This window comes from Pelodiscus sinensis, chromosome 24 (assembly GCF_052426305.1).
Source record: "Pelodiscus sinensis isolate ZL-2025 chromosome 24, ASM5242630v1, whole genome shotgun sequence".
NCBI lineage: Eukaryota > Metazoa > Chordata > Testudines > Trionychidae > Pelodiscus > Pelodiscus sinensis.
In genome coordinates, this window is record NC_143075.1 from 4,608,518 (window position 1) to 4,627,650 (window position 19,133).

Sequence of the window (19,133 nt, forward strand, 5' to 3'; positions counted from 1 at the left end):
TTGACTTTTTAGCACCTGACTTTGCAAAGTTGAAGGTGCATGGTCCTCAGTGGGCACATGCGGCTGACGGAGTGCATCCCCAGTAGCGTGGCTGCCTTTGACTGTAACAGGGGAGCATTGTGGGTTGCCATCCCACAGTTCCTGCCACTCATTTGCATCCTGGGTTAGGCTCCCAGTGCCTGATGGGGGACACACGGTACAGCTGGTGTTTCTGGGTACAAGTCCCTCCCATAATGTTCCTCCCTCCCTCCCTGTTTGAAAGCAACAACAAACAATCTTGTGCCATTTCCCCCGGTTATCTGTGCAGATGCCATAGCAGGGCGAGCATGGACCTCGCTCAGCTGCAAACTGCTGAGGCAGGCATTGCAAAGGCCTTGCGTGCTGTGTAGTGGTTTGTCCAGAGCCTCGCCAGGAGCCCCCAGAGAGAGGAAGAATGTGAGGTGGCCACAAACACAGACACGGGGAGACCCACTGAGTGGAGCATTTGGCATACGGTGTCCCGATCCGCACTGCTTCCCACAGCTCCCATTGGCTGGGAACGGCAATTCGCGGCTGACGGGGGCTGCAATCTCCCGTACCTGTGGCGGTGCAGGTAAATATTATAGCGGCCTGCCAGGGGCTAAGCCTGGTGAACGGCTGCCATTTTATTGCCCACCTCTGGTCTACAGGCTGAACTTGCTTATGCCGCACTTAGCAATGGAGTTCTCCTCTACAGGGCTCGGTTAAAAATTCCCTGGGTAAAATTCTATGAGCCGTGGCCGACGTAGAATCTGTGAATCCATGGACAACATGCCGCTGACCCTGGGCTCCCTTCCAGCCAGCACTGAGCAAGATGCATGTCAGATTTGCTGGAAAAAAAAGATTAAATGAGTGCAAGAGGCTGTCAGCAGCTCAGCCGTGGGCTCTGTGATGTGGAATTTGTTAACAGCAGACACGCACCGGTGATCATCTCGGCAACCTTGGAGCGCCGTTGAATGAGGCAGCGTGCGAGGCTGTGGAGGAAATCAGCGAGGAGTAAGGAGCTGGTGCTGCCAGGAGAGCCATCCTGTCTGCCCGGAGAAGTGGTGGCGGTGGTTGGGGAGATTCCCTATGGCGGGGTGTAACGGCTGTAACGAAGCAGGTGACTTCAGATTGGCTGGGATGCTTCTTTAAAAATGGGCGCAACGTAGAAAAGTCGGACCTGATTTAGCCCTGCTGTAGGCAGGGACAGCTATACTCAAGCCAGGCGAATGATACCTGCTGGTGCGGGGGATGAAGTTGGCCATTGGTAGCTCAAGTGCAGAGATCTGAACTGGAAGTTGCTACAGGCGCTTCGCCTCTCTGCACGTCAGGCGAGCAGCAGCTGAGCCTGGTTCGGGAGCACGGCGGCCGGGCAGAGCTGGAGAAGTGGGCTGTGAAAGAAGGACACTGCGAAGGCTGAGTCCTGGATGTCTTCTCCGCTGGCTGCAGTCCTGGCTGTGGGGCCAAGCACAGACCTTGGGGTGATCATGCTTTCCGCCCCCTTTCCGTTCCCCCCTCCCTGTGGGCAGTGGGTTACCTAGGCGAGGGATGGCATTGCCTTCCCAGACCGGCCGATGCTCTCTGCCAGCTGCTCGGAAGGGCAAGGGTGGCAGCCCAGCTCCCCGGCCACCTGGGAGGGCTGGGGCCACAGCCCTGCTCTCCAGCTGGCCAGGAGGGACCAGGCGGCTGCCCCAGGTGCCCTGATCCCCTGGGAAAGGAGGAGCCACACCAATTGCTGGGATGGGGGACACAACAAGGGCTAGGGGATCAGGGGATTAGTTCTCTGACTGCTAGGGGCAGTGACCTAGGGTGGGGGGTCGGCTTGGTTCCATAGGGGTCTGAGGGAGGTTGCAGAAGGGGCGGAGCCTCTGGAGGAAGGGGCGGGGCTGGGGCTTGCCTTCCCCAGCGGGCCTTCAACCACCGCCTATACCTGTCCCCTTAAACAGTTATAAGCATTTTTTTAAAAGATGCATCAGGATGCTAATTCCAAAGAGGTATCTTGGGGGTGGGGGAGGAGATGGCTTTTCAGCATTGGGGTTAAGGAATGGCTCTCAACCTAGCTTTGCCAGTAATGATCTTGGCGATATCATCTACATAATGGGAATAATGCAGCAAACAGACCCCGTGGTTTTCTATCATAGAGTCTGTCTCTTTGACTGTCTTTGAGGGAGCCCTTTGCAATGATAGGTGCCTTGTCGGCCGCCGCATTGAAGGCTGGTGCTTCTCCGGTCACAGGCGTCTGGTCCAGGTCTCTGATGTGTGTTTTTTGACATTGTAAATCAAGGAACTAAACCTGCATCATTTTCCAGCAGGAACATCTGTTTACTTGTGACCAGAAGTTCCATTGTATGCAGAATGAAGATGGAGGTTCAGTCTAACCATGTATTAGTATTGCGAGGGGTGTGGGCATACAACTGTGTAAACGGTTAACCGGTAAACCTGGGCTAATCGGTTAATGGTCACGGGTACACTCAGACTCCCACCCCACTCCTGGGGAATTGCCTGCTGATGCCTCTGATGCAAAGGCAGCGGGGTGGCAGGCAGGAGCCCGGTCCACACAGGGAGCTGGCTCCCAGCATGCACTGGCTCCCAGGGAGCTGGCTACGGGTGCTGGTAACCACGTCACCTCTGAGTTTTTCAGTGCTGACGTGTTTACACGTTTACCCACATTTTCACACCCCTAAGTGTTAACTTGTTTGGGGAAAAAAGTGATTCTGTCTGCGTTTCGGTTTGGTCGATGCACTTGTTAGTGGATTTGCTGCTGGTGAAGTGAGCTGACAGGACAATCCCATAGACTGACGGTCTCTGTCCCCAGCAGACAAAGTGCAGGCAGCCATAGCCCGCTCCACCCCCGAGGGGCCTTCGCCCGGCCGTTCCTATGTGAAAGAGAGGGCTGCATTCCCCAGGGCCTTCTAGGCCTCGGCCTCTTGATGAAGACTCCAAGCAAAGTTTGTGTGGCTAGTGGGTTTTTGGGGCGGCTCCCCAGGAGAGCTCCGTGGCGTGTCTAGCTGCTTGACAGGGCTGCACGGAGACCAGTCTTGCAGAGCGACAGCACCTTGTCTGAGGAGGGAAACCGGAGCCCTCGGGAGCAGCCAGCTAGCGGCTTGGCAGGAAGAGTCACAAGAGGGGCCAACGGTGTCTCACCATTCCAGGGTTGAGGACCGCGTGTGCGATCCAGAGCTGGGATTTAGTTTCTACCAGAAGCCATGGAGCTGCCCCTGAAAAATAAGCCAGATGCCAGGAACTTTTAACCCCTTTCGCCAGGCTGCTTCTGATGTCGTCTTCCTGCTGCCCTGGCTGGCGGCCGTTGCCGTTGTGGCAGGAAGGCCCCCCCCCCCCCCGTGAGAGTGAAGAGCGGATGGCAAACTCTTTGGTGTGGTGCAGCTGAAGTCACTGGCCTGCAGGGTTACAGCCTCTGCGGGAGCATCATGCAGCCCCCGTTGCACCTGCCGGAGCTGCTCCGCTTGGGCTGTGCTCCAACCGTGCTGGGTTCAAGGAAACATCTGAACAGGCTCAGGATCTGACGCACCAGCCGGCTGGCCTGAGCTTGGCTGCGACTTATCTGAGTTAATGGACGTGAGTAGGAAAATGCAGCATCTGCTCTTCCTCTCCCCGCCGCAGTTTAGTGCTTCTGTGCAGTTTCACCTGCTTAATGAGGAGCAGCTGTCGGTAGGGCTGAGCTGAGACTAATCCAGGAAACTGCTGCGGTAATTAAAGATAGTCAGGCCCTACTGTCCTCGAGTGTGTTCTCGTGGCACTGAAGATGCCTATTGTTCTGAGCGTAAGCCCACGGTGGGCCTGCTAACATGGATGGGGTGCGTACGGGTCAGACAAACCCCTTGTTTCATTTTTTTCCCAGGCTTTTTCTGGAGGATGGGGGCGAGCAACTGGACAGGGCAATGGAGAGCTGAAATTGCACAAGTTACTTTCGCTGTATATACAAATCCTCACCTGTGTGCCAGGGATGGGAACTATTGTGGGTCGGGGGCTGCTGACCGACAGAAAAATCAGTCGGGGGTCACACAAAGGCAAGAAGCAAAAAAAAAAAAAAAAAAAAAGAGGAGTGGCCCTCAACTGGAAAACAGAAAACCCTCCCCACATTCCCCCCCACACCAATGCCTCCACCCAAGCCAATAGATTTTGTGAGCCCCCCCTACATTCTGAGGTGAGGCTAAAATGAGGGGTTTAGTGTGTGGGAGAGGGCTGCCAAAAAGCAGGCTTGGGGTGTGGGATCTGGGAGGGTGCAGGGGAGCAGGCTGGGGGTGAGGGGTCTGGTTGGGATGGGGGGGCTCAAGGCTGGAGTGCCAACACCAGCTCCCTGATGCTGGCGGGGGGAAGCCCTGAGCCGTGGGTGCCAAATCCAGGCAAGCCAGGGGTCACATCTGGCCCCCGGGCCTTAGGTCCCCCAACCCTGCTATATGCATATCTTTTAGCGACTGGCCAGCGCACTGCAGAGTGGCACAACAGATCTTACTCGATATGATTTGGCAGTAAAATAGCATCGTACGCAATCCGTTGCTTTAGTTGCTCACTTTGGAGGGTTAAGCTTTCTGCTTTCCCCTCAGAGCATCTGGTGGATGGACCTAGAGTTAGTGGAGTCTGAGAGAGTTTTATTGTGTGTGGACACTGCTATCAAAAGCAATAGTGGATGTTTTTATAAAATTTGTACCTGGGCCAAGATTATTGGGACTGTCATATTTTATAAAAATAAATAACACTTTCTGCTAGAAAATTGACTGCACGGAGCAATCCTTCATGGACCTGGGCCGTAGTGCTGGTGGAGTCGATTATCCGATAGGCCTTGTAGTTTCTATGATTCTGTGGGCCTGCTGGGTGTGTAAGATGTGGGGCCTCAAGACGTGGTGTTTGCTGGTTGAGAGTGTGAAGAACTGTTTTGCAGTGGCTAAATTAAACATCCAAGGTGTTGTGTAGCTCGCTGCTCCTGGACATGGCGTAGTTGTGGTGCTATTTGTGCCTGTTTTGACAACAGGGAGTGTAGTTTGACAAAGCCGTCAGTATTCACACCCTGAAGCATGTATGCCGCCTACTCAAGCGTCTGTAAATGGATCTCTCATCAGCAGGACACCACAGTATTTTTGTGAGATGCTGTTCCATTAGCGCTGCGCGTTTTGAATGACTCTGGGCCAGGCACTGGAAAGGAGAAAACAAAAGGGAAGATAAATAATCCTTTTGACAGCTCTTTCCACACCTCCTTATTCCACCTTCCGCTGCTGTCTCTGTATCAGGCAGGAGCTGGTGTTGGCTCGAGGACTCTGGAGGAGCAGGGGGTGGAAACGCAGCCAGTGGCTGGAGAAAAGCATCACTTTGAAGGGGAAACCACTTGCTGCATAGCCATCCCCTGCTCCTCCGGGATCCTCCAGCCCGTGCTCCTGCTGCTCACCACCTCCTGACGCGCTCACCCAGGCCGGGTTGAAATACCTGTTGCTTTTAGAAATGGACTTTCCTTTGACAAGCGATGGCTGAAATGAGGGGGAAAGCGATGGCACAAAACATCTGCTGGGGATGGGCTAGATCAGTGGGTTTCAAACTTGGTTTTCCATGGGCCACCTGAACATTTCCGAGAGTTTGGGCAGACCCCTTTGGTCTGTCCAAATGGCAGCTACAGAGCTAGGGCTGGGAAAGGTGGACCTCTCTCCCCGGCAGCTACAGCCCTACAGCTAGGGACAATTGCTTTTTCTGGCCACCGCAGCCCTGCAGGTCTCAGATCTTCCCCACCCTTCTTCTCACCCCGCTGCCTCACCCTGATGCCCCCCATCTACCTTCTGTTCCTCCCAGGGCGCCACCTCGCCTTACGTGCTCATCCTCTCCAGGGTTCAGGCACCGAATTAGTGGAGCGACACCTGCATGGCTCTGCTAACTAGGTGGGCAGCCCTTCATTCTCTCATGTGAAGCCACCCAGGTGGGCACCTTGGGGGCACCTTGGGGAAGGGTTAGCTCAGTGGTTTGAGCAGGCTTGCTAAACCCAAGGTGGTGAGTTCAATCCTTGAGGAGGCCATTTAGGGATTTGGGGCCAAAATTGTCAGAGATGGTACTTGGCCCTGCTGTGAGGCCAGGGGACTGGACTCGATGACCTTTCAAGGTCCCTTCCAGTTCTAGCAGATAGGCAATCTCCATTAATTAATTTAATTGTCCCGAATGGAGCTCATGGTCCGCAGACTGTGGTTTGAGAACTTCTGCTCTAGATGGTGCTTAGTCCTGCCAAGACAGGGCTGGACTTGATAGCTTTGTGAGTTTCCTTCCAGGCCTATGCAAACTGCAAAAGAATTAATGACACACAAAAGAAGAAAAGCGTTTGGCTTTTTCTGGAGCCCATTCCCCCGGGTTTTCTCCTCCGTGTTTAAATCTGAGTTGAAAAACATTCGGTTAAGGCCCAAAGTTATTATTCGAATCAGTGGAAAAGTACTGTATTTGAAATTGAATTTTTTTAATTTAGGTGCCACCGTCAGCACTGAATCTTTCCCTGTGCTGCCCTTTCATACTAAACCCTCCTCCTCCGAGAGTTCACGGGGCTTGTGTTTTGTGTTTTAGAACGGCGTACTACACGGACTACAGGCAGGTGTACAGCATGGAGTACCAAACCGTGTACAAGTGCTGCCCGGGATGGTCCCAGCTCGGAGGGGATGCTGGCTGTCTCTACTGTAAGTACCACTGCATACCAATGAGGTTTTACTCTTGGGCCAGTTGCCTTTGCATGCTCATTTTATGGCCTGTGCACTGCAGCAGTTTCTATAAACCCCTCTCTTAGGCCACGTCTCCACTTGCCGTTCTGATCGATCTTCTGGTGTTTGATTTGGCAGTTCTAATAAAGACCTGCTAAATTGAGTGCTGAGGGCTATCCCAGTCGGCACAGGTACTCGTTGTCGCAAGCAGTAAGGGAAGTTGATGGAAACGTTTGCTCCTGTCGACAGGGACGGCCCGTGACTATTGGCGGACTTGGGCGCAACCTATGGCGCTGCTGCCCAGCATGCCCGATGATGATGTCACGGGGTGCGTGGGGTGCCCGATGATGATGTCAGTCAATTGATGGCCCTGCAGGTGGGGGTGCTGATAGTGTGTTCCGCCTGGGGCGCCAGCTGCTGCAGCCGGCCTCGGGCCATTCCTGTCTGTCGACCTTCCACTCTGAAGATGGCACCAAGATTGGCTTAAGGTATATGGACTCCAGCTATGTTATTTACGTAGCTGGAGTTGCAAACCTTAAGCCAACCTTCTGGGTCTAGTATTGACCTGGCCTTAGAAAGATACTTTCTTTTATTAAGAGGGAAAGTTTCTCTCTAAACTCCTATGAAGCCTCTTTATTACCCAGTTGCCAAAAGCTACTAACATTTTAAAGTGCTTCACAGCCTGGTGATTGATACTATCCTTCTGGCAGAAGCGGTGGAAAGCTGTAATCCAAGCTCTGAGTGGAGTTATCATTAAGTATAATACTAATTGTTGGCTGGCTATGTAAGCGAACATGCCAGTGATAGCTAGCTCGGATGCCCAGGAATTCCTCTTGCTCTGTATTCTCTGGAACAACTTTTTGCCTTTTCATCATAGGAGGATGCCTGGGGAGTGAAGTTTCTGAACAAATGAAGTGCCTTGAACTGTTTGCATACAAAGCTGTGCTTCAGTACTGTGTTTCAGGAGCCCTGTGAGATTTGGCTGGAAACGTACTGGCCCTCAGCTGTGTGCTTCCTGTTTTGTTTGCCCCTCCCTGCACTTATAAATGAGACTGAGAGAGAGAGGGAGGGGTTCATTCATGAATTTACGTGTAAAGGGAAATGCCTGCCCTGTCTTGAAAAGGATCAAATGTGTCAAATGATCTTTTGGTTCTAGTTTAGGATTTTTCATGGTTGGGCTTCCACTGGCAGAACTTGAGGCTCTCTCTGTCCCCTTCTTTTAGGCTGGTTTCCTGGGATTTCTTATGCTGCTGGGGTTCAGTACTGTCATGACCTCAACTGAAGATGTTAGTGTCACATTCTGAGAACAGGGAGTAGCCATCCAGTATGAATAAGCTGGGGCTGTGATATCTCGAGTGAGGGACTTGGAGTGAAGACTGCTGGGTACTGCTGTGCTTTACAACTTTTGGCAAATTGCCCTTTGCCCCAATTTAACCATCTGTACAATGGGTATAAAAGTACCTACTTCGTAAGTGTGTTGCAATGCTCCCTTTAATCTTATTTTATAAAATATTTTAAAATTTCTTGATGGATCATGCTATGGAAGTGCAAAATATTATTAGTATTTCCTGTGTTTTTATTATGGAACAAGACTGATTAAATGGTATATTTGGATAGCTTGAAAAAAAAATCTCTTGGATCATACAGAGATCTAGCCACACACGTACATAGAAATAAAATAGTGATACAGATGTAGCCGTGTTAGTCTGGTGTAGCTGAAACAAAATACAGGACTATATAGCACTTTAAAGACTAACAAGATGGTTTATTAGATGATGAGCTTTCGTGGGCCAGACCCACTTCCTCAGATCAAATAGTGGAAGAAAATAGTCACAACCATATATACTAAAGGATACAATTAAAAAAAATGAACACATATGAAAAGGACAAATCACATTTCAGAACAGAAGGGAGATGCGGGGGAGGGGGGAAGGTAAATGTCTGTGAGCTAATGGTATTAGAGGTGATAATTGGGGAAGCTATCTTTGTAATGGGTAAGATAGCTAGAGTCTTTGTTGAGCCCCCTCGCGAAGAGTGTCGAATTTTAGCATTCGACACTCTACGCGGGGGGCTCAACAAAGACTCTAGCTATCTTACCCATTACAAAGATAGCTTCCCCAATTATCACCTCTAATACCATTAGCTCACAGACATTTACCTTCCCCCCTCCCCCGCATCTCCCTTCTGTTCTGAAATTTGATTTGTCCTTTTCATATGTGTTCATTTTTTTTAATTGTATACTTTAGTATATATGGTTGTGACTATTTTCTTCCACTATTTGATCTGAGGAAGTGGGTCTGGCCCACGAAAGCTCATCATCTAATAAACCATCTTGTTAGTCTTTAAAGTGCTACATAGTCCTGTTTTTTGTTATAGAAATAAAAGTTACTAGTGAGGGAGTATCACATATGTTGCTTATGATTTTATTATTAATTTCATGCTCAGTAACTGACTAAAATGATCAGGTCCTTTTCTAATTAGCACTAAGAGATTTCATTAAAATTTAGCTTTCATTAAAAGTGACAGTTTTCATATCCAATTTTAAAATGATTTTGATTGTAATTGACCCGGAGCGCTGGAAAATGTCTCCTACAGCTAGTGCTCTTTTGTATTCCAGACGGGCTTGCATCACCTTTTCATGCACTGTGCTTCTTGAAGTGAAGGTGAAAGTAGAGTAAGACATGTCTAGTGAGCCAGTTTTTTAGTTTTCTGATGTAATGGATAATAATAAAGGAGACTGAACCCATTGTGTCAAAAGAAACTTTCTGGGTATTTAATAACCCACTGTCAGCAGGCAGATAATGCCCTTAGCTGAACTCAGAAAAGTGAGGACTTTAATGAATTTCCTATCGAGGAAGTGAATAATTCTATCCAGGAAGGGAGTAAGAGGAAGGGAAGGAGAACTGCCTAGCCCTGCCTAGAGAAACCTCTGAACTCATCATCCTGACTATACATACAGGTTGAACCTCTCTAGTCTGGCACCCTCGGGACCTGACCGGTGCCAAACCAGAGAATTTGTTGGACCACGAGAGGTCAATATCGTCTAGCAGCATCACCAGCACTTCCCCTGCTTGCTGGGCTCTTAGAAGACATTGAGGGGTAAATTAGAGCTAAATTACAGCACAGAACACTGAGAGCCAGGACTGGTGGCTGTCAACAAACTTTATGGGACTGTGGGAAACTTGGCCACACCCATGAAAAGTGGACACCTGGCTAACTACAATCATGCCGGACCATGGAGGTTTCTGGACTAGAGAGGTTCAGCCTGTGCTGAAAGTCCAAGGTGCAGGAATAATCTCTCACTGCACTGGACAGTTTGTTGAAGAATTGATTCAGAGGATAATAAGCAGAGATAATGAAGTAAGTCTGGGCCTTCTGAGAACAAAGGCACTGGGCTGTTGAAATATTCATCACGTGCCTGTTGAGGACGTGATTGAAGAAGAAATGCCATTGACTTTCTTAATATGCACAAGTCAATAGACTCTGTTGCTCCCTTTTAAGTTTGTTTGTTTGGGTGTTTTTGTTTATGACTCCTGGGAGGAGCAAAGTGGGCCGTGTTTGCTTTGTGCCTGCAGTGTAGGCTGGAACGCAGACTTCAAAGTCAAGGATTTTCCCTTGCTTCCGTTCACTGGCTTTGGGCTTTCAAAGTGGGGCCAAGAATGATTCGGGGAACCAGTTCAAATAATATTTTGGTGGCGGAGGGGCGTAAATATGGAAAATAGCCGGCTCGTGCCTGCAACACACACAACCAGGACGGCGAGGTAAACGCTACATTTCCATTCCTGCATCTCTGCCTTGGCGATGAAAGTCCCTGACTCCCTGTAACTCCAGCAGTCCCACTAACCCCGAACACTTACGAGTATTTCAGGATAATAGTCCCTGTCACAGGCAGCCTCTGTATTTTGTCTCCTTTTTAACAGCTCCCAGGGTCAGCACAGTTAGTCCTGGCTGTGTCTGTCCGTGGAGTCGCTACCATCAGGAACTCAGGCTGAATCCTGAGGAAAATGAGGCTGTTGATATTTCAGAAAAATTAGAGAGAGAGAGATGTGAAATTATTAGCAGAAACTGAGGTGAGGGGTGTCCTTTGATGTAAACCTCTTTCAAACCGGTAAACCTCATTCCACGAGGCATAATGGAGCGGTCGACAAAGGCTTCCGTTGTCGACCGCGGAGCATCCAGACTGCCCCGCTGTGCCGCCAAAAAGCTGATCAGCACAGCGTGGTGGCCATTTTGATGTAAATGAAGCGGCGATTATTTAAATCGCCACTTCATTTTCCTATGTCTAGTAAACTCATCTACACGGCTCTATCGATGGAGCCGTGTAGTCTAGACATACTCTAAGGTGCCACAGGACCACTCGTCCTCAGAGAGGCCATAGAGATTGTTTCTGCTCCATGCAGACACTGGGTAAGGTCATCAGTGGTGAAAACATACTTAGAACTGGTGCTGGAGAATGCCAGGCAGAATCAAACCAGCTAAGACCATCTCTTTTTTTTTCTTTCTGTCTTCCTATTGTAGTTAATATTTTTTCACTGCAGCTTCCTTGTTCCTCCAGGCTTCTGAATGCTCCTCTTTGCTTGCTTCTGCCCGGCGATCCCCTTTGTCTGCCTAAAAGCAGAAGCACATGGTGCTCTATTGGGGGAACTTTGCACTCCCCATCTGCCCATATATACTTCTGCCCATAGCTCAGCCACGCCGGTAGCTTCTCTTTCATAGCCAGTAGGTAGTATCCGATGTTCGATGGAATGTGCTAAATAATATTATGGGGGAACAAGGCCCCTGTGCCCGCCTGATTATTAACCCAACCCTGAAGAGTGTGCTTCCCTCAAGGCTGTATTACCTTTCTGCAGGGCCACCCTGAGGGGGGTTCAGGGCATGGGGCAACTCTATCCCAGTGCCTCAGGTACGGGGCCTGAGACCACCCGCTCACCACAGGCCCTGCCCCTGCTCGGCTCCTCCCCCAAGCTTCACCCCTGCTCTGCCCCCTTGCCACCTCCCCCAAGCAATGTGGCCTGTGGGATTATGGGGGTCTGGCAGAGTGGCAGCAGGGGTCACCCCTCACTCACCATGCAGGTGGTGGGAGCCGGAGCGGCCCGGCAGCCTGCTCAACCATGCTGTACCGCTCTCTCCCGGCTGGCTGCGCCTCCTTTCTCTCAAACCCTGGGGCCAGGGTGCTCTGCTTCCTGACAGAGGAGAAACCTAACGCAGCTCTACCTGGATGGTGAGTGTGGAGGGGCAACCCCTGTTGTGACCCCATGCCAGAGCCCATAATCCCCTGGGTCTCTCCTGTCCCAAGGATGGTTGGAGCGGTTGCTGTGGGGCCTCCAAAAGTCCAGCACCTGGGCCAGCTATGCCCTATGGGTGAAACACCTCTGCCTGCCTGATAGGAGAGTGCTTTGCCCAGACCACCGATCTCACACGCTACCTCGTCCTTGTGTAGCAGGTCTGCAGCTGGCTTGAAGCACTGAGGACTTGATTATTCCAGCCTCCAAAATGTGCAGTGCTTCCAGTCCATGTATGGAGAGGTAGGAGAATGGTCCATACAGCGCCACCAGGCCGGGACCTACTTAACGACCTGCAAGCTCAGTGCCTCTGCTGGGAATGGATAAATGGGAAATGGATGGCAAGTTTCATAGATAAAAATTAAGCTGCACATGTTTGCTGCAGAAATTTCTAAAAACAGAAACATTCTGACCTGGTGGAAATCACTGGTTAAGCACCTGGAACCAAAGTGTGTTGAATCATTTTATTCATTTTGGCACCACTAGACTCTTTTGTGGATGCAGAGAGAATATTTTTCATTTTGGTTTGTTCAGCTAGTTCATCTGAATGACTAGTTCAGTCCAACTTAAGAAACCACCAAGAGTTGAAAGGCAAGTTTGTTTTCCTCTTCCCATCTACGAGTAACAATTAAATACAAGAGGATGAGTTCTACAGTCTTGAGGGACATAGCTGCCAGAAATAAACAACACAATTCACTAACTACAGGTAATACTTCCTATATTTAATAAACCGGTTCATTTTAAATGCAAACGATTCAATAAACTTATATGTGTAGCACATTTAAAAACTTCTATTTCATGAATACAGCAGTTTTACAATGTTGTTTCTATACATTTTTAATTGAGTTCCAATTTCTATCCAAATAGAGCTTGACATAAATCACAGTAATGATCATCATCTAATAAGTGCATTATACACCATTTTCTGATATAATGAAGTACGCAAACATTGATAATTTGAATAAATGCATGTTAATTGCTTAAATATGTATAGCTATAGTGTGTTCCTATGCTTAGGAAAAAGTACCAACTTTTATTTAAAGGGCTATATTCAATTGCAAATGAACATTTTTAATGGTTACTAACCAATGAGATTCAATCTTTCTTTAGGAAAATAACAAAAAAAGAACAATTGCAACACAAGATGAGAATCAATTATTTAAATTGAGGTTTCCTGTTTGGTGATTCAAATTGTGATTGAAAGATGTGATTTAAATCACTTTGACTTAAAGCACTCCTCCCTGCTTTGCTGCGTCTCCGTTACTATGTCGTTCCTTATTGCATTTTCACCCACCTTTGTCCCGGGCCATTCATCCGCACAACCCGTTTAGAGAGGGAAAAGGTCAGAAGTCACGGCAGCCTTTTTCACTCGTAGTCTGGTATCAGATTCCTTTCCTTAATGATAACTGATAAGATTGGCTTAGAGCTTGTTAGTTTCAGGTGACATCTGAGATGTCACATACATTCCACATGGGTTGAATAATGCAGTAAAGTGCTTGCTGTGCAGGACACGACTTGTGTGTCTGGGTAGCCTCCTGAAGTCCACTGTTAACTCTAGGATGCTGAAAAGATGGATCCCATTGAGTCTTTACGATTAGTAGCTCTTAATCTGAATGGAGCAACCGGAGTTCAGGAAGAGACACTGCATCTGTGTACCCCTGCTAGTTCCTTCCGTTTTGGTGAATACAACTGCTGGAGGGAGAGGAACTGAGGATGGTGAAAAGGAGGGAACACGAGGAGGCACGGGAAGAAGGATTTAGTGGGTGGTTCCGTAGATTGCGATTTTCCATGTTTACAAGACAGTTCCATTTAAGGGTGTGTCTACACTGTCCCATTATTTCAAGATAACCAGCGTGATTTTGAAATAACAATGTGAGCGTCTACACAGCCATTCCGTGATTTCGAAATAATTTCAAAATAACGGACAGCTTATTCTGAAATCTGTAAATCTCATTCTACGAGGAATAACGCCTCTTCCAAAATAGCTATTTCAAAACAAGGCGTGTGTAGATGCTCCACTGCTGCTATTTCAAAATAGCCCCTCACCAGGGCCATTCTCAGTTATTCCTCCCCAGTGCCTCCTGGGGCTCTAAATTGAGATAGCACGTCTACATTAGGGGAGCCTGCCTCGGACTCCTTTGAGGTTTCTCTGCAGTGTAGACATGCTATTTCAAAATAAGCTCTTCTGGAGTAGTTATTCCAGAATAGTTTATTTCAAAATAGCCGTGCAGTGTAGATGTATCCTAAAAGCCCAAGAAATGCTGGCGCAGACTCTTGTTTGTGTTCCAGCTTCTGAGACACGGGATTGATTGTGGCTAAAGAGGGAGAATAAAACATGCAGTCCAGTGTGGGGGGTGGTTATCAGTGACTGAGGTGGGGATGAAAGACCACGTTGAATATCCCCAGGGGGTGCATAGAAAGCAGCCCAGTTCGAATCGCCTTAGGAGGGGAGCTTTTAATAGTCTCTAATAGCATAAGGGTGTTCCCTTATGCGGAGCTTCATATCTCTGTTTAGCTTTAGCAAATGGTTTAATGAGCACTGCACTCAGACTGCTCTCAGAGGGGCCTGTTCTGGGCAGCCCTGCTCAGCTGTTGGTTTCACTGCGCACACGTGTCAAACCCCTGCGTGGTGCATGACCCTGGGCTGTACAACCCTCCACATAAAACTTGTGCCAGGTCTCCTGCAGGTCTGTGATGGGGGCGGACACAGAAGAACCTTTGGAGCTGCTTCCCGGGCTGCTGACAAAGCCACTGCCCCTCACCTTCCTGCTCTCTGGGGCTTCTCACCACCCTGTCCTGCTGGGCCACATCTCCTGGTCTCCCCCATCCCAGGCACCGAGCTGAGATCACTGCTCCCTCTCCAAGAGCAGTACAGACACTGATACACTTCAGGTCTGAGGAGAATGCAGTTTTGGGCCCAGCTTTCAGGAACCCAACCTCCAAATGGGATCAGAACCCCAAATTAAGCCCCCCTTAACAATGAAAGGAGGATGTACACACTGGTAGCTCCGCAGGTAACAGTTATGTACACTGGGCTTGATAGTAAAGCAAAGTGAGGTTATTAAGTACAAAACCACAGGATTTAAGTGTCTGCGAGAGAAAACAGGCAGAGCAAAGTAGATGACACATTTAAAATAACAACCATGCACAGTTAGTTCTAACACTAAAAGCTCAGTACAAACTTACCCGAAAACAATTCTTATTTCAGCTACATCTCCAAACCAGGGGCGATCTTTTTTGCCCTGGGGTCTCTGGTTCATTCTCCTGGGAGTGACATGCCAGCCAAAGACAAAGGGACAGCTTGCTTCCCATTGTTTTATAGATTTCACTTTGGGTGGAAACTTTTGTTCTCCTCCCACCTTCCATGGAAAATTTCCTGGTCAGCCCCTACCAGTTGGGGTGGTCACGTGACTTCCTAAGACCAACTACTGCTTAGACTCAAAGGGCAAAAGAAGCAGTTTACAGGTGATCACCCAGACATTGAGGTGTCCAGCACTGGAAACAACCTTGATGGCTTTCATTTGCACATTTAAAACCATAAACCATCCCATCCCCCATATCTCTAACTTTACATAGAAGAGTGATACATGCACCAAAATATGACATACAGATCCAGCAGACTGGGACATTAAGATTGATGGGTTGCATGAAGTATTTTGTGCAAAGCATCTTTTGAGTTATGCATGTTTGTGTCCGTAAGTCCATTGCGTAAAGCACGTGGGGTGAGGCTGTGAAACCGTCGCAGTCTCCTTGCAGGAAGGCTTGGTTATTTTACGAGATGTCTTGATTTGGACTCATAAGTGTGTGTACGTTGTGGTGCAGTGAATGGAAAATACTTTTCTCAGTTAAGTTTACTCTGTTGTATTTGACTTCCCTATTTTGTGTCACTGCGAGCCTCTACCCCTTGTCTGTTAAAACAGGAATAGGAGTGGCAGGATTCAGTTTAAAGGTGTAGTTCTCTATAAACATCAGTGTCACCTAACAGAAATTAACACCCCAAATATCCATTGATAGTAGCTGGCAAGCGCAGCCTCTGCTGTGCCTTGCTCTGGCAGGGGTCTGAAAACAAAGGGAGGTCGGTGCTGCAAAAAGTACTACAACTATGTTTTTTGGGTAATATTTCATTATAAGGGTCACTTCAGAAATAAAACTCTTCGAGTAGGACAGGCATGCTAGTGATCAAGGCCAGAAAGAGGGTAGATCCGCTTCATGAAATAAGAACATTTACGTTCTGAGCAATGTCGACGTTGCCAGATGTAGTGGAAAATAAAAAGGGGGCTTGATTCAGAGACGGGCTGGGCACTGGCAGTTCCCATTTTGCTCAGCCTGATCTGCCCTCATTAAAGTTGTTGGAAAGACTCCCATCAGCGTCAGGGGGTGCTGGCTCAGACTGCCATTGCATCGCAAGTTAAGAACAAAGTGAGAGACAAAGTTAAACACAAAGGGAGAAAAGTCAAAAGTAAAACAAGTCAAGTGAATGGAGCGCCCCTCTGCACTCACATTTGTCCTCCTTACCGATGCATAGACTTTAAGGCCAGAGGGAACCATCGCAAGTGTCGAGTCTGAGCTCCTGCACATAACGGGCCACAGAACCACACTCTCCTGCCCCAGTAATTGAGCCAGACCGTCCGGCTGAGATACCAAAGTCCTCAAGTCTTTAAATGAAGACTTCAAGTTACAAAGAATCCATCATTTACTCCGGTTATCATCACCGAGTGACCCGTGCCCTAGGCTGCAAAGGAAGGAGTAAATCCAAGAGTCTCTGACAATCTGGCCCAGGGGGGAATTTTTTCCTACGTATGGCGGTCAGTTAGCCCCTGAGCATGTGAGCAAGCCCCACCAGACTGATACCGGGAAAAAATTCACTGTAGTCACTTAGCACCTTCTCCACCAAGCCTCCAATCTCCAACCACTGGAGAGATTTACTAACAGTAGATGTGGGTGAGCCATATGTCACTGTAAGCAGTCGCATCGTACCATTCTGTCCATGCACTTATCACGCTCAGTCTAGAAACAAGCCCGGGTTTTTTTGGTTCCGTTTTAGGATCTCCGAGTTTTCTCACAGGGGAATGTGATTCTTAACAGACAATGGCATAAAGATGCGCACAGCTCACCAGCTCTTGGCCCTGTGGCTTAAACAGGGAGATCTACTTGGTTTTCTCTGGTGCTGCAGTAACATGCTTTCTTTCGAGTGTCTGCCTTCCTGAAGTAGGAAGTGCTGGGCTGGCCATCAGCCAGGGAAGGGTTACATAGTCCCATAGATTGTAAAGTTCATGCCTAACTATAAATATCATTGCCAAGAAATGAGCCAGCGAATAGTGCTACCCCCTCCCCCACTTATCCTGGGTCAGACATAACCCTGATAAAAACAAGTGGTTTGCTGTCTCTGTGGTAGCTATTGTCCATTCCACAGTGTAATACAATATGAAATTTGGATACCGTCTTCTATTGAAGATTCCAATGAACTTTCATAGTCTATACACAACAATCATTGCATCCGGAGACTGGCAGCCATGTCTGGGATAAAATGTGGGAACTGTGTAACAATGGAATGCCATATGCTGCACCTTCAGTCCGAGGATCTCTTTCTAAGCATGAGTGAATTAAGACTTTCAGCCCCCCTTGGACCCTTAGAATAGAATGTTATTATTTCCACTTTACACCCAGGGAAACGGAGGGCTAGAGAGGTGAAGGTACTTGTCAAAGCCTCAGAGGAAATCGGGGGCCTAGAAGAAGTTGAACACAAATCTCCTGATGTCTTGTGTTACATTTCCACAAGGACTTCCAGTAGCCCCTAGAACAGTGGTGGGCAACCTGCAGCCCCCAGACCACATGTGGCTCATTGCCTAAATTGTCCATCACTGCCCTAGCACCGAGCAGTGGCCCTTGCTTGTACAGACTTGGAGGAAACTCAACTTACTGAACTATTAGTACCCGTCCATGCCTCCTGTAGAGGTTCCTTGTGGATGTACAGTCAAACCCCGATCACAACCAGACTCTGTCTATGAGATCTCCCAGGGTCACAGAGTGAAACCTGAAGAGTCTTCATGTTCCACCTGACCTGAAAGTTATTTCCTGCCTGCAGAGAGAATTCCATTGACTAATATTGACGTCCTCTAAAAAACCAAACAAACATGCTCTCAGTCTGTGGGACTAGATTACTAGTTATAGTTTAAGGCTCTTTTCTAAAGAGGAAGTGTGGAATGTGTCTGTGCTGAAAGTTCCAACAAAAATATTTATAGCTTCATGGTCTGTGTGTCTTAATACCTGGGGGAAAAGCTCTATGCATTTGGAAGTAATATATATAAAAGTTGACATTTGTAAGGAGAGCCACCAAAACTGGATTTCTGCGAGTGAGTTTCTGAGCTTCTCCCCAGGTAATATGTACGGGTTTGCAATGGCACCCAATGCTGCATAGTCATAAAAAGTGACTTAAACCTTAGCCAGGAAGATAGATGGATTTCGGAGGTAGCATTTCATCACCGTTTCATTAGCCTGGGTATCGGGGTATTTTAACTTCAATGCTACCTTTGTATTGTTAAGCAGTCTTTTGGGGAGAAAATATAAAGTGGTCAAATCCTGAAACTCTAACTTAACAAGAACTAGCACCCAGGCTAAGTATTTCAGTGATCATGTCTCGAAGGTCTAAGGTGCGGGTTCAGGTGTCGGTCAGAAAGGGATTTAAATCAAGGCAAAGACACAGCTCAGCCTCACCAGTCATGACCTACTCAGCTCCGTGACAAGGGCATGTTTGCTTCTCAGAGTTAACTACCTGAGCCCTTTGAACCTGAAGCAGGTACAAAGGTGGGACAACATGGGACACTTAGATAGAGCCGTGAAGGGTAACTAAATGACACTGTGTCTTTAAAAAAAATTGGAATGCTGCGGGGCTGAGCCACCCGGTTGATGACCATTCTAAAGCAAGTCTCCAGACACACTACACAGTAGCTGAGTTACCCCCTTTGAACGAAAGGGGAACTGCAATTAATACCTGCAACATGCGGTTAAAGACGTGACGCTCCAAGAACATCTCCAAGAAACCCAAGCAGCAAAACTCAACTAAGTTATACCTCTCCAGGGTAGTCTGACCTTCTTGGCTGGGGTTGCTATACCTGTTGCTCATGCCTCTCTCTCCCATAGCCTCACCCTTTAGTCCTTGTGGAGAGGTAAG

The 19,133-nt window shown here is 48.3% G+C and overlaps 1 protein-coding gene across 2 annotated transcripts in view; it reads left to right on the forward strand.

Annotated features, from left to right (window-relative positions):
• The window catches only part of MEGF6 (multiple EGF like domains 6), a 287,060-nt gene that overhangs the window by 10,731 nt on the left and 257,196 nt on the right, over positions 1 to 19,133 (forward strand). For both annotated transcript variants that reach the window (XM_075906529.2, XM_075906530.2), the window contains exon 3: positions 6,550 to 6,659. In XM_075906529.2, the coding sequence (XP_075762644.2) occupies positions 6,550 to 6,659 (110 nt within the window). The remainder of the gene's footprint in view (positions 1 to 6,549; positions 6,660 to 19,133) is intronic.